Source organism: Eleutherodactylus coqui, chromosome 13 (assembly GCF_035609145.1).
Source record: "Eleutherodactylus coqui strain aEleCoq1 chromosome 13, aEleCoq1.hap1, whole genome shotgun sequence".
Classification (NCBI taxonomy): Eukaryota; Metazoa; Chordata; class Amphibia; order Anura; family Eleutherodactylidae; genus Eleutherodactylus; species Eleutherodactylus coqui.
In genome coordinates, this window is record NC_089849.1 from 12,443,350 (window position 1) to 12,457,710 (window position 14,361).

The 14,361-nt window shown below is 46.5% G+C and overlaps 1 protein-coding gene across 2 annotated transcripts in view; it reads left to right on the forward strand.

Annotated features, from left to right (window-relative positions):
• Nucleotides 1–13,520, forward strand: part of RTEL1 (regulator of telomere elongation helicase 1) — an 87,320-nt gene extending 73,800 nt beyond the window's left edge. Inside the window, exons 31-35 of one of the 2 annotated variants that reach the window (XM_066587427.1) lie at nt 3,794–4,009; nt 4,353–4,532; nt 4,642–4,734; nt 12,624–12,727; nt 12,825–13,520. In XM_066587427.1, the coding sequence (XP_066443524.1) occupies nt 3,794–4,009; nt 4,353–4,532; nt 4,642–4,734; nt 12,624–12,727; nt 12,825–12,896 (665 nt within the window). In that variant the 3' untranslated portion in view covers nt 12,897–13,520. The remainder of the gene's footprint in view (nt 1–3,793; nt 4,010–4,352; nt 4,533–4,641; nt 4,735–12,623; nt 12,728–12,824) is intronic. The other variant, XM_066587428.1, reaches the window with a different exon arrangement.
• The last annotated feature ends 841 nt before the right edge of the window (nt 13,521–14,361 follow it).

Below are 14,361 nucleotides of genomic sequence, written 5' to 3' on the forward strand. Positions count from 1 at the left end.
CTGTCCTTAAAAAAGCAGGTATCCAAGGGAACTTCATTACGGCACTACACGCCCTATACTCAACCCCCTCCGTGGAATTGAAACTTCCCACCTCAACAGTAAATAAAATATTAGTTCAGAGGGGAACCAGACAGGGATGCCCCTTATCCCCAGCCCTCTTCGCTCTAGCGATGGAACCCCTTGCACAAATTATTAGAAAGAACCCAAACATAACGGGGGTGACCGCAGGAAGCAAAGAATATAAAGCTAGCCTATTCGCGGACGATATCCTGCTCACTCTAACTAAACCCCTCACCTCACTACCAAACTTAATGAAAGTCTTAGACACCTTTGCTGACGTCTCAGGACTGATAGTGAATATGGGCAAAACGGAAGCCCCGTCTACTATACTTATTCAGATGCCTCCCCATTGGAATCCCCCCTAAAGACTTACAAGAAATGCAAAAGGCCATATTTCAATTTATCTGGAGGAACAAACGACCCAGAATCAAACAGAAGGTAATGCACTATCACAAGAGAACCGGAGGCCTATCAGTACCCAACCTGAAAAAATATTATATAGCAGCGCAACTATCACAAATCCCCGTAATGTTCGCCGGCAGGAAAAGACCCCTGTGGGCAGAGGTGGAAGCTGCCCTTCTGGCCCCTTTGGACCTAGGTATCATATTCTGGGATAAAAACTGGAAACCCACAAACATACAACACCTAGCCCCACTAACCCACAGATTTAAATATGCCATGATGTCACCCATCCCACAACTACTACCGGTGATCCCCAATCAGGCGTTCCCCCTTAGCCTACAAGAACAAAATTACCAATGGTGGCGAGCCAAACACATCACGACCCTACACCAGTTCATGCCGTGTGGGAAACTACTATCTATGCAACAACTGATAGATAAATACACAGTCCCAGAAAACCTATGGTTTGAACTAAGGCAAATATACAGCTTCCTAAGCTCCCTACTGAACACTACTAATCCGCCAACCGCCCCTACACCTTTCGAGAGAACCTGCTTACGGTCACCACTTCAATCGGGCGTAATATCTACACTCTACGCTTCCATGAATAAACCCCCAGAAGGCACAAAACTCCCCTTTATGACACGCTAGGAGTCAGATCTGGGTGTTACCCTCTCTCTACCACGATGGCATCATTGCTGCACATTCGCAACAAAAGGCAGTCATCAAGTAACCTTAGCAGAAACCGCAGTAAAAATACTCCATAGAGCATACCTAGTCCCCACAACGATCAATAAGTACTCCCCTACCACCTCCCCGAACTGCTTCAGGGGATGCAGTAACCTAGGGACAATCCTACATACATGGTGGACCTGCCCCATAGTGGCCGCCCTCTGGAGAAGAGTAACCAACCTCATATCTAGAGTATTGGGTAAGACATTCCCCCTCACTCCATCTGTATGCCTCCTGGCTGACAAACCCATGGGATACAATAACCAACAACACAAACTAGCACAGCAGATCTGTATGGTAACCAAAATCTACATCGCATTCCAATAGATGAAACCCACCCTTCATATAGAACCAATCATAACTAGAACATCAAGAATGATGCTTTATGAAAAACTGTCGGCCCTGAGGGATGACAAAATGGACCTATTTCTCAAGACCTGGACGCCCTGGGCCGTCTCATTAGATATACCAGGCTTAACCAGACCCCTTAGTTCATAAGCTACTAAACCAATAGAAGAACAAATAAAGACTGATTACGGGAGGGGGGAAGGATGTGGAAAGGAGGAGGGGGCGGGGGAGAGGGATATCAAAGGCAACACACAACACACAATGGTGGAATTAAAGGACACAGAAGAGGAGAAAAACTTGAACACCTAAACCAGTCCATTGTCTACATTAAGAACATGGTGGAATCCGAAAAGGAAAAAAAATAAAAATGTTATGTTATTGTTATATGCTTTTCAACATTATGGCACCCCCTGCGTGGGGACTCAAATAAGCTTAATGCAAATGTTATCCGACACTTCAATAAAAACTTTTGGAACTAAAAGTCCCATCTATCAAAGTAACGCACTATTTACCCCGCACAGTGAATGTGGTCAGAAAAGAAAACAAAGAATGCAAGAATTGCGGTTTTTTGGTCACCCCGTCTCCAAGAACAATTTTTGTAAAAAGTGATCAAAAAGTCCCATGTACTCCAGATTGTACCAACGGAAACTACAGGACGTCCCGCACAAAGTGAGACTTCGCACAACTATGCTGATGAAAAAGTAAAAAAGTTATAGCTGTCAGAAGATGGCGGCAGAAAATAATTTAAAAAACTTAAATATCTTTGAAAACAATAATAAATGTAGAACAAAAAGGAAAAAACGATATAAATTTGGCATCGTAGTAATCGTACCGACCCATAGAGTAAAGGCATCAGGTCATTTTTGTTGCAGTGTGTTCGCCGTAGAAACAAGATGCACCCAAAAATCGCGGAATTTCGTTTTTTTTTTCCATTTCACTTTACTTTCACTTCATTCATTTTTATAGTGCCAGTGAAAAATACAATACAATGGCGGAAGTTTTCTGAGACCATTCGTGGGGGTCTTCTGGGTTGATGGTTGGATTGTTGATCCCTAAGATGTCAGCCGATGAGGATGAGAAACTATCTTCAGGTTTCTTGATGACGTGCGTAGAGCCGTCCTTTTGGATCAGGAGCTTTGTGGGGTCACGTAGGTTCAAGAACTGTGTTTTAAGTTGGCATAGAGTCCTCCAGTCTAGGATTTTGCTTTTCAGGGTTGTCTGAGGGTGAAGAGGCTGAAGTGCCCTCTGAGGTGTGTGCCATGTGTTTGGGCGCCAACACTGTAGGACTACAAGAAGAGGGAGAGACCCTTTGTTCACTCACCAGGTCTGGTGTAGCTGGAGGGCCGTATTGTCGAGCAGGCATTAAAGGAGCGCCTGGTGAGCTTAGCGGGGAATCGTGATGGATTTCTTCACGGTCTCATGACTTGCCGAGGGGGGGGGGGGGGGGAGGTAGGCCTTCATTTCTGACTTCTGACGGGAACTGCGAACAGTGAAAAATTCAATAAGCCACGTGGGTTGAGCCATGGAAGTCTTGCGGCGAGTCATCTCTTACTTTCCTGGACGAATGTGATGGCCCCGGCAACTAAAAAGCCCGTGGGTAAGCTTAAGTGTCGCTAAAAGAGTAGAGAAAAAGTAGCCATTTTGGTCCACATCCGGGCCATGCCGTGGTGCCCGTCAATTTTGAGAACGGGATTCCCATGTCCGTTCTGCCTGTCACTGCGAGAGTTGCTTCTCCCCCCCACCATAGTGACGTCCGCACGAAGGGAGCGCTGGATGAACATACACAGTCAGCGCTCCATTAAGTTCAATGGGGCTGACGGAAATACCCAAGCAGGTGCTGCTAGGGTACCTCTGCAGCTTCTCTGAAAGTGAATGGAGGGCTACTGCGACCAGCGCTTTATTCAGTCTCCTCCTTGCCACGGGGGTTCAGTGACCCAGCAGTGAGGAGGATGGAGACACGGGACTGGCGATCTCGAGATTGGTGGGGGGTTTCAGCTGTGAAGCTCCAATCGATGAACAAGGTATCTCTTATCCTATGGATGGGGAATAACTTGTATTCTTGGTACAACCCCTTTAACTGTGAATGGCCAGTGAATACTCCTCAGCAAGCTGTGTGGACCTGCATCAACCACGATCGGCAACCCAACCTTACAGAACCTAGTTGGACGTGGCTAGTAAATGATTGCTAATTAACTAAAGATGATCATTCATATTAATTAGTAATGTCTTCTTTATCTCTTTTTCACTCCAGCAAGTAATTACAGCGACGCTCCACCTGCTAACAAGGAGCATCAGACGCAGGCGTCTGCGTACCTGATTCAGGTGAAGGAAGCCCTGGGGCCCGCTAACTACCAGCGGTTTTCTGCGGCGCTCCACTCCTATAAGAAGACGGACAATTACAGCACTATGGTGAGCGAGATCGCAGCGCTGCTTACAGAGGAGCCGGAGTATTACAGGTTACTGAGAGGTGAGCGAACGGGGCCTGCGGATAGTGAATGATGTGAGACTGTCGCTTACATGGTTACTCCATAGTCATGGGGCATGATGGGAATTTGTCCTGCAGTACTGAAATGTATATCATACATAAATAGGTATATATCATACATAAATAGGTATATACTAGGTCTTATTTTAGGATCATTTCCAGATCTGCTCGTATCCATTCCTATAGCAGAGAAGTCCAACTGGATGGGGGTCTCCAATAAAGAGGACCTTCAGTGTAAATACATGTTCTTCAGTGGTAGCCCTATATATGTTAAGGGGTCCGATCCCCTAAATGTGACCCCCTTATATCTCTCTCGTTCATATAGAATTCTGTATGTTTATCCGGGTTTCTCATAAGAAGAAGTTTAACCAGCTGTGTGAGGAGTTAACCGGAGAAAGCTGCGTCTACAGAAAACCAGCAGACAAGAGTCCTTGTAGTGATGGAACACCCCCAGAAGAGGGGCCGACCGACCAGGATGGAAGTGGACAAGCTGACCTGTCACCAGGTGGGAAGTCAGATGGAAGGTGGCCATATTGGTTGTCACGCAGACCGTATGGCGGGCGCTCAGTTGTCACTTATGTCTCTTCTTCACACTTTCCTCCTTGTATTTCTAGTCAATAGTAAAGTTGAAATGCAAACTGCGGTCAGCAATAAGCAGATACGGACGACCTCTGCCTCACCGCTGCTTCCCTTTGTACCAGAAGCAGGTAGGTACCCGTTCAGTCGTAGGCAGATAGACTTCATCTCCTTGGCTAAAGGGATATTCTCACCCCATCTAAAATGACCCTATTATAGCTCTGTATCCGCCTATAAACAGCCTGGACCCCAGACTGATGCATTGTAACAAACACTCAGCTGTAAGAACAGTTCGATCTGTGCAGATTTTCAGTCTCCGGATACAAAGCCGCAAACATGCTTCTATTCACTGATAGCAAATGGAGGTCTTGTAAATCTTGACACAAAGTATGCTAGAAAGTTGCAAATATAATTTTGTGCTCATTTGGCTTGTAGTTCCAGCTGATGGGGGGGGGGGGGGGTAGTAATCAACAAGTCATTGTGATGCAGATCTGTCATCGGAAAGGGGTTACTCCAAACTGGACAGTCCCAGAAATTGCTCCATCCCTTCTCCATAGGCTTAGTTTTGGTTTTTGGAGTTGTTTGTGTGGTTTTTCTTGGAGGGGGATCATCTTGTGTCACGTGACCTTAAATTTACAGAAAACCCAGTAAATAAGTCCCGAGTCATCCTCATCTGCCGTGTTGGTAAGGTTTTTTTGTTTACTACTTATTTCTGTTGCTGGATGACAACCATTATATCCCATAGGGGTTGTCACAGGCGCAGTACTCATGTGTCCGCGTAACATGTAGCCGCACTGGGTACGCCGTAGCGAGAGACGCTTGCTGACCCCATTATTAAAGGGGCAGAACCAAAATTTCAAGTTATTCCCAATACACAAGGATAGAAGATAACTTGCTGATCGGTGAGGATCTCACCGCTGAGACCCCCGCCGATCTCCTGTGTCCCGCTCTTCTGTCACTGCGGGGGTCGCTTCTCATTTGCAGTGATGTCGGACTGAAGGGAGGCTTTATGCCATTCACTTCAATGGGAGCTTTGGCTGCAATACCAAGCCTCACCACTGCAGTGAGAACAGAGCTCTCTGCTTCTTGCAAATGTTTGCTTGGTGCATAAACCCATGGACCCAGTGAACAGCTCATCCGCTGGGGTCCTGGGTGGCAGACCCCTGCTGATCTACTATAGATGGCCTATCCTGCAACTAGGCCATCGGTGCTTTACAATTAGACAACCCCTTTAACGTCCACCCATCATGTTTTGACGTTACTGCTTCAAGGCTTTGGTTACATGGTAATCCATGCGAATTTTCACATTCAGTTGCCATGGATCCACACGTGGATTTGGCCCATTTCAATAGCGTGAATCCACGTATGAATGCCAGGTGAAGAATTCATTTACACGTGCCGATCATCATGCAAGAACCGAGCAAACGCTCGTTCACCGGCGGCCGTGCGGGCGACAATCTGCATCCGCAATACATGATCATAAATTGTATCAAGGATTAGCCATCCGCAGTGCAGAGCTCATTGGCCTGTGTAAAGGCCTATTAAACGAGCGCCGATCTCATTGATCCGCATAAAGTGACGCGGCCTGTTTGCACCTTAATGACCAACTAATTTTCCAGTTTTTTTTGGGGGGGGGGGGGGGGGTTATTCATTCTCACTCCAGGAGCCGGGACTTTTTAATTTTTCCTTCACCATAGCTTGTTTTTTGTGGGACAAGTTGCATTTTTAATGGTGATACCAAGTTTATAAAGTTTTTTTATGGTTTGCTATTTTTGTACACAACAAACCCCTTTTTCTTTTAAAGATCGGCTTTTGTGTCTCCGCGTTCCAAGAGCCAGCAACATTTTTTATTTTTCCATCAGCTGAGCTGTACAGGGCGTGTGTTTGGGATGAACTCCAGTCTTCATGTATCCAGTTTTTGGGAACATGTAACATTGTGATTGTTTGTTTTTTATTCCATTTTTTTTCTAGGGGCAAGATTAAAAAATAGCTAGTTTTGCCTATCTGGCCTTCCAAAAGACGGAATAGAAAGTGATCGAAACACGCAATGGATCAACAAGCAGTAGCATTAAGGGGTTAAAGCTCCAGTCTGGTGCAAACAGGTGGTTTCCATCCACCTCCGTTTCCTTTCTCCTGCCGGCTTACAGTGAATAGAAGTGAAGACAATGGGAGGACGTGATCGCCTGGGGGGTCCTTTCCCGCAGCACATCTGCTAGATGTGGTTGGATCGAGATCAGCTCCGACAGTGACGATTGTTTACCCCTGGCGCCTCCTATTGCACGCCCAGCGCTAAACTGCTAAAAAAATGGAAGTTTAGAACCAAAGCGCTAGTCGGTAATGAATTAGGCTGGGGTCACACGGGACGGAACTTCAGCGGAATTCTTGCGGAATGACCGCACTGTAGTTCCATGAGAATTCCGCCGGAGAAGCATTTTGCCACGGGTTTTGGAGCGGTTTTGCTGTCTGCATTCCGCTGCGGCTTTCTCTTCCCATAGAGAGGAGAGAGGCCGCTGCAGAAACGAGAAAAGAATGGACATGCTGCGCCTTTGTTTTCCGCGCGGCTTGGATGCAGCGTGTAGACAAGATTTTTGCAAAATCTCATCCACTTTGCTGGCTAATCCCGGGATTAGGAGCCGCGGGCGGAACGTCTGCGCGGAAATTCCACGGCAATTCCGTGTGAACCCAGCCCTAAAGCGTTTACTATAGTATATCGGGGCTCTGACCTTATTCGCCCCCAGGAGTCCTTCCAGTTCCTTGAACTTATATTTCCAGCTTCTAAAAACAATCGGCGCCGGTCTAGACCTCCAAAACAATGGGCCCTGTGTTACTTATTATCTTGGCTGATAGCACATGGGGGATGCAAGGCACTCAGATCGTGTGTCGGCGCCCGTGCTTTGCAAGTTTCACCAGAATTTCCTTGGAAACTCATATAATTCTGTAGCTAAACGGATGAATGGCGTTCCTGAAATCGATGGTCAAGAGCCACCCGCTGCGCAGAATTCTGGGGAAGTTAGCAAGAAGTTTGCAGCGGGGGACAGGAAGGGGTTAATCGCTCTTCGCTCCATTTGGCTGCGTCTCGTCCATTCGTCATTTTAAGAAGAAAAACGCTTTTCTGGGTTAACGTTGCGCTAATAAGAAATGCAGAAGGAAGGATTTCCTCATCGCTTCTTAGATTTCAAGGTAATGCTTAACGTTTGCTAAAGGAAGTCCCCCAGTTTTCGAGATGATTTTGGCGCCCCGCATCATAACCGCGAGGGAAATATAAACCATTTATGGCGGCAGGAAAAACTTGTCTTCCAAAGATGGTTTTTCAATTTTTAAAGTAGTACAGGGGGAAAAAAAACTTTATAGATTTGGTATGGTAGTAATCGAACCGACCCACAAAATAAGTTATTGCTAACCGTGTGTGCGCCGTAGAAACAAAGATGGCGGAATCGCCTTTTTTTTTTCTTTTTCACTCCACTTAGAAATTTTGTTGAAGTTCTTCAGTAGATTATATGGGAGATTAATTAGAACCAGTGAAAAACACAAGTCATCTCACAAAGAACAACCGCCTGACAGCGACGTCGATGGAGAAATGAAAGTTAGGATTTTTTGAAAGGGGGGGGGGGGGGCGAAACAAAAATGAAGGGGGGGGGGGGGAGCGTCATTGAGGAGTTAAGCGGCTTAAGTAGTAATTCTTTAATATGCTTTAATAGTATTGGGCTCCGGGGGGTAGGTCCATGAATAATACCGCCGGTAGTTTCCTGATGAGCAGCGGTAACTCGGGGGTAGATTATCTGGATCCGCTACTCATGTTTCTGGGATTTTTAGTAATGCCGCGGGCTGAATGCGTCCATTGTACTGAGTATCCGATAGACCAGAAGATGACGGCCTAGAAATCTACCTGGAATACACCCAATATCCGCGGCTGCAGAACGTCTCACCGTGGCGTCATTTACAGGAAAAGAATCCGGAACTTCTCGGATATTCACTATAAGTTCCGACAAGAAGGAGCTCAGATTATAGCAATTACCCCTTACTGTCTGATGCAAGTTTACCGGAACGGCCTGCAGAACTATCATAGCAAGACAGGCCAACAGTTGGTGTCTATTCAACGGATATCCAGGGCGTTTCTGCCTCTGTAGTGGGGAATAAGGGGTTAAACAATAGTAATAGAGAGTAAAATGACATACAGGCAAGGAATGGGTTAAATTAAAGAAATAAGCCATACTTCTCAGTCAGGAGCCCCCCCTGATCCAGCGCAGCCCCGCAGTCTCCGCCTCAGTGGTCATGTGGCAGTCTCATCGCTGAAGCTTGTGATTGGCTGAGCACATGACCGGGACTCGAGCGACGGCTTCGGGGACAATGCTGATTGGCCAGTATGGCTTGTTTCTTTATTATAACCCATTCCCTGCCCATATAAGGGTGTAACCAAACATCTGGATCAGGCGCTAGATCTCACATCTGGGGTCCTATAGGGAAATAACAATAGCGTGCCCTAATAGGAAGGCCTGGATGTAGTACACGATGCTATGGAGCACGGGCCCCTTGGGGCCCCAGGAATGTGGATTTCAGTTTTGTATTGTGGCCCCCTGTAAGAGATGGAGAGTAAAACAGAAATACAGCAGAAGTCGGGCTATTTGGATGCAGCTCTTTGACTTCACCCTGTGTTATAATGTTGCAAAACCACTTCTATTTTGGGGGTGGAGGGTGCATATGGGGCTTCGGCGTAAGTTTGTGAACCCCAGCATTAATGGCTGTATGACACGCCGCTCAACTGTTGCCTCCTGGAGTCAGCAGCTATTCACAAGGTTTTGCGGGCGACCACAAACCGCGTGTCTGCCGCCCACTTCTACATTCTCATGAATCCTTGGTGCAGCCAAAGCATTTTTTTTGTGGTCCCCAAGTGTAATTGTCACGATTAGCGGGTAGAAGAAGTTTTCCATACGGTAACCCTCTTTGTTGGGCGGAGGAATAGAATGCTAGTACAAGTGTAAAGACTGACAAAGCAGAGAAGAAAGAGGGGAAGCTAACTCCGCATGGCATTGCATGTGTTGATGCTGATGAGGGTTTACAAAGCTGGATGATGACCCCTGTGGGCAATGCAATGGCGGCCATATTAGAAGTGAGAACAATAATTGGGAAGAAACGCGCAACTATCCGCTCATCTGACCGAGCCCTTAGGTGGGAGGGGGGGCAGTTTCAGAAACCCCTTCCCTATACCCATCCATTACCTCCATGAACCATTAATAAGGCATCTAGAAAAGGGTTGCTGTCTCTTTAAAAGTACAACGTTGGAAAGTTCCTCAAAAGTAATAGAGTTCACTACCAAAAATGTTGATAATCTCCTCATTCTTCAGTCCCGTAACCCACGCACATGAATGAGCTGAAGGACATTTTTCCCTGCAGGTTTCCAATAACCTTCTAGCTTGGGGGCGATTCTTGTAAGTCGCAGCAGGGTCTTGCAAGGGAAGAAAACAAAGCAGAAGTGAGCTCAGAGCGGTGGCCGGCCTTACATAACGGTTACCTCAGTCGGGCCGCACATATGTGAATCAAAGGAAATCCGGCATCTTATTACTGGATGACGCTCCATCCAAAAAATAAACCCTCAGGAGTCTCTTACGCAAATTCTCTTCTTGAGAGACAAGTGACAACCGTATCGGCGGCCATGACGGCTCTTACAGGGGTGGTCACCCAGCCTTCACAGAATGGCTATTTACAGGGGGGCAGACAGTCTGAAGACCCTTTACTGTTTTTACATTTAGTTATGTTGTGGCTAATTCCAGTTTCCCCCTCATTCTGCACTCAGTCCCCCCATAATGATAAAGGGACAACAGGATAGGAGAAATCGCTGTAATTAAAAAAAATGATTCCAGCCTCCAGTCTTCTTAGCTTTGATGCCACAAGGTTTGCACTCCTCGATTTGGGGATTTTCTGCTGTCTGTGAGGCTGGATGGGGGCCGTCTGCGGACGCCACTTTCAGGTCTCTCCAGAGATGTTCCATTGGGTTCACATCAGGACTCTGGCTGGGCCACTCAAGGACATTCACAGAGTTGTCCCTCAGCCCCTCCTGTGTTGTCTTGGCTGGGATCTTAGGGTCATTGTCTTGTTGGAAGGTGACCCTTCTGCCCACTCTGAGGTATCTTGTGTTCTGGATTAGGTTTCCATTATCTCTGTACTTTGCCCTATTCGGCTTTCCAACCACCCTGACCAGTCTCCCCTCCCCCAGCATGATGCTCCACCACCAGGCTTCACTGTAGGGATGGTATTGGGCAGCTGATGAGTGGCGCCTGGTTTCCATCCACCCTGACCGGTCTCCCCTCCCCCAGCATGATGCTCACCACCAGGCTTCACTGTAGGGATGGTATTGGGCAGCTGATGAGCGGCGCCTGGTTTCCATCCTCCCTGACCGGTCTCCCCTCCCCCAGCATGATGCTCCACCACCAGGTTTCCCTGTAGGAATGGTATTGGGCAGGTGATGAGCGGCGCCTGGTTTTCTCCAAACAGAACGTTTAGAGGCCAAAAAGTTCCATCTTGGTTCCATCAGAGCAGAGAATCTTGTTTCTCGCAGTCTGAGGGCCTTTAGGGTCTTTTTGGTAACTTCAGGCGGCTCATGTCTCTTACTGAGGAGGCTTCTCTCTAGCCGCTCTGCCATAAAGCCCAGATTGGTGGAGGCTGCAGGATGGTCGACCTTCTGGAAGTTTCTCCCATCTGCACACAGGATCTTTGGGCTCCGCCAGAGTGACCGCTGGGTTCTTGGTCTCCTTTGTTACTGAGGTCCTTCTCCCCTTAGTTTGGGGGTCGCCGGCTCTAGGAAAAGTCCTGGTTATTCTTCCATGTAAGTATTATGGGGGTCGCTGGGCTCTTGGGAGCTTTCAGGGCAGCAGAAATGTTTTTGTAGCTTCCCCAGATCTGCGCCTCCACGCAATCCTGTTTCTGAGCTCTACAGGCAGGTCTGTCCTGCTCAGGGCTTGGTTTTGGCTCTGATATGCATTGTGAGCGGTGAGACCTAATATAGGCAGGGGGGTCTATTATGTCCAATCAGCTCTGAATTTACCCCAGCTGACTCCAGTCAAGGTGTAGAAACATCTCAAAGATGATCAAGAGAAATGGGAGACTACATTTCAAGCCATACTAAAGGGTGTGAAGACTTACCTCAATGCAAATGGTAGTTTTACATTTTCTAAAATTACAAAGATTTCTCCCATTCTGTTGTCATTATGGGGTACTGAGTGCAGCATGATGGGGGGACACAAGGCCCCAACATGACAGAATGTAAAAAAGTGGAAAGATCTGAAGACTTTCCAGACCCCCTGTATGTTTTGCAAATGGCAGATGGTATAATGCGTCTGCAGCGCCACCTGTTGGAAGACTGCTTCCTTATACGTCAGTGCCTGACTTTCTAACAGAACATTGTGTGGCCTAGAAGTCTCCTTTGTGCTCTCTACAATGTAATCGCCTGTCCATCCCTACTAGTCAGCATCGTCCTCAGAAAAGCTGGTTGAATACCAATTTACATGCCAAGATCAACATTGATCGTGGTGTGTAAGGGGTTAACAACGGGCATCAGTGTTTCCATCATCACCGCTGGTGCAGCAGGAGGCACTTCTGAGCCTGTGTGATGTACAGGACGTAAGTTTACATTCCGTTGCCTTCAGCGCTAGACAGCCATGTCAAGTAAACTTACACACTGTGTCTTTAAGGGGTTAAACAGACCGCCATGCATGGCTGAACACCCCCTCTCTCCTCAGTCCTATGTCATGTTCATTCATCACAATAAGATGCAGTTGCTGTACCAGGCACAACCACTATGAAAGGTACGGCGCTGTGGGGTCCCGAACAGCAAACCCACACCAGTCCCGTATTGATAGACTTTCCTAAGGATAAGTCCTCAATATTGAAGTCCTGGCACCCCCCTTTAAGAACTTCACAGAAGAGGAGGGACTCAGCGGCTGATAATTAGGGGTAGGGGTTATCACAGTGAGGTCTGTTACTGAAGCGCCTGAGGTATGCACCCTGTTTCCTTTTGTTTTTACAGAGGGGCCGATCTGCCCGCATTGTGAACTGAGAGGTTCCGTGCCATTTAAATGCATATCATGTGACTTCTACTGCTGCAAAGCATGCTGGGTTGGGCTCCTAAAGGTTCGTCTGCTTGGGTCGGTGGGCCGCCTGTAACTATTTGGGACTGTCGTACTTGTGCTTCATCTCTGTTCATACTGATCTTTCTTTATTTCTGCAGAAGAACAAGATGTGCCCCGCCTGCAAAACTAGCCTGAAGAAGCAGCAACTGGAGCAGGTGTATTACATATGACCCTCTTGAGGTCGGAGGTGGTACTGCAGCAGATCGTGGACTGCACTAGTAATGTGTTACTAAAGGAATTCTACCTCACCTCCAAATGGACGGAGGGAATAGACGTATCTTGTAGTGACCATAATGTGGCCTTAAAAACACTGCAGACAATCGCTTAAACAGCAAGTGCTCAAAGTTATCCCAACATACACCACAAAACTCCTTTAATCCGGCATTAGATCGTTTCCAGATTAACAGATGTTCCGGATTATCAGGTAGTTTTAGAAAAGTATTTAAACGTTACTGTTCAGACGAGAGAACCCCTGAATAAAGTGCAAATACAACTCCATTCCAGAATATTGGATGCCGGATTAATGGACTCCGCCCACATGGTATTTCCCGTTAGAGTTGTTTTTGTGTTCTTTATGGCGGTAACCTGATTACGAAATGTTCAGAAGCGCACGCTATTGATTTCCCGTAGGGTGCTTTTTGTGGTCGCCGACCTCCGGCCCCCGGAGGACAGTAAACATGGAGCGCTGTGACATGGCAGGTCATTACAGACCCGCAGTGATGCATACGGACGGGGCCCATCAGGGCTTATCTGTGGATTTCATTGTACATTTTGTAATAAATTATTTGATAAAGTTTCCAAATCAAACAGTTTTCATTTCTACGGAAGGGAAGTGTCTTAAAGGAACAGCACACTTGTAAATTTTAATTTTTTTTGCACATTTCACAGTTACAATCAAGGAAGATGGAACAATACCTCTTCAGCGCCACCTATTGGATGATAGCATCCCTTCAAATTAATGTACGACTCTTTAAACAAGTCTTTAAAACAATGATTGGGAATAGGAAACCAAGCCAACAATCCATGCACAGACAGCTGTTTCGGGGGGGGGGGGGGGTTTGCCCCTCATCAGTGTGCAGTGGGGTTGGCTTAGCTAGTGAGAGGCCAGAAACCTACTGCACACTGATGAGGGGAAAACAACCCGAAACAGCTGTCTGTAGTTTTCTGGCTTAGTCTCCTATTCCCAATCATTGTATTAACCCCTTAAGGACAAAACGATTTTTGGGGGATTTTCATCTCCACTTTTCAAAGGCCATAGTTTTTTTATTTTTCTGTTAACCTGGCCGTGTAAAGGCTTGTTTTCTGCGTGGCGAACTGTTATTTTATTGGCGCCGTTTTTGTATGCATAGACTATATTGTAAAACTTTTATTAATTTTTTATGATCGCAGGGAGAGAAAACGCATCAATTCTGCAATTTATTTATTTTTTTTACAGCGTTAATCATGCAGCATAAATGACACAATACATTTTTTTTCTGCGGATCGGTACGATTACAACGATACCAAAATTCTTAATTTTTTTTTTTTTGTTTCCACTTTTCCGCAATACAAAGCTCTTTTTTTGGGGGGGAAATAATTTTTTTTTCAAATCGCTGCATTCAAAGTCTTATAACTTTATTTTTATTTTTCCATGAA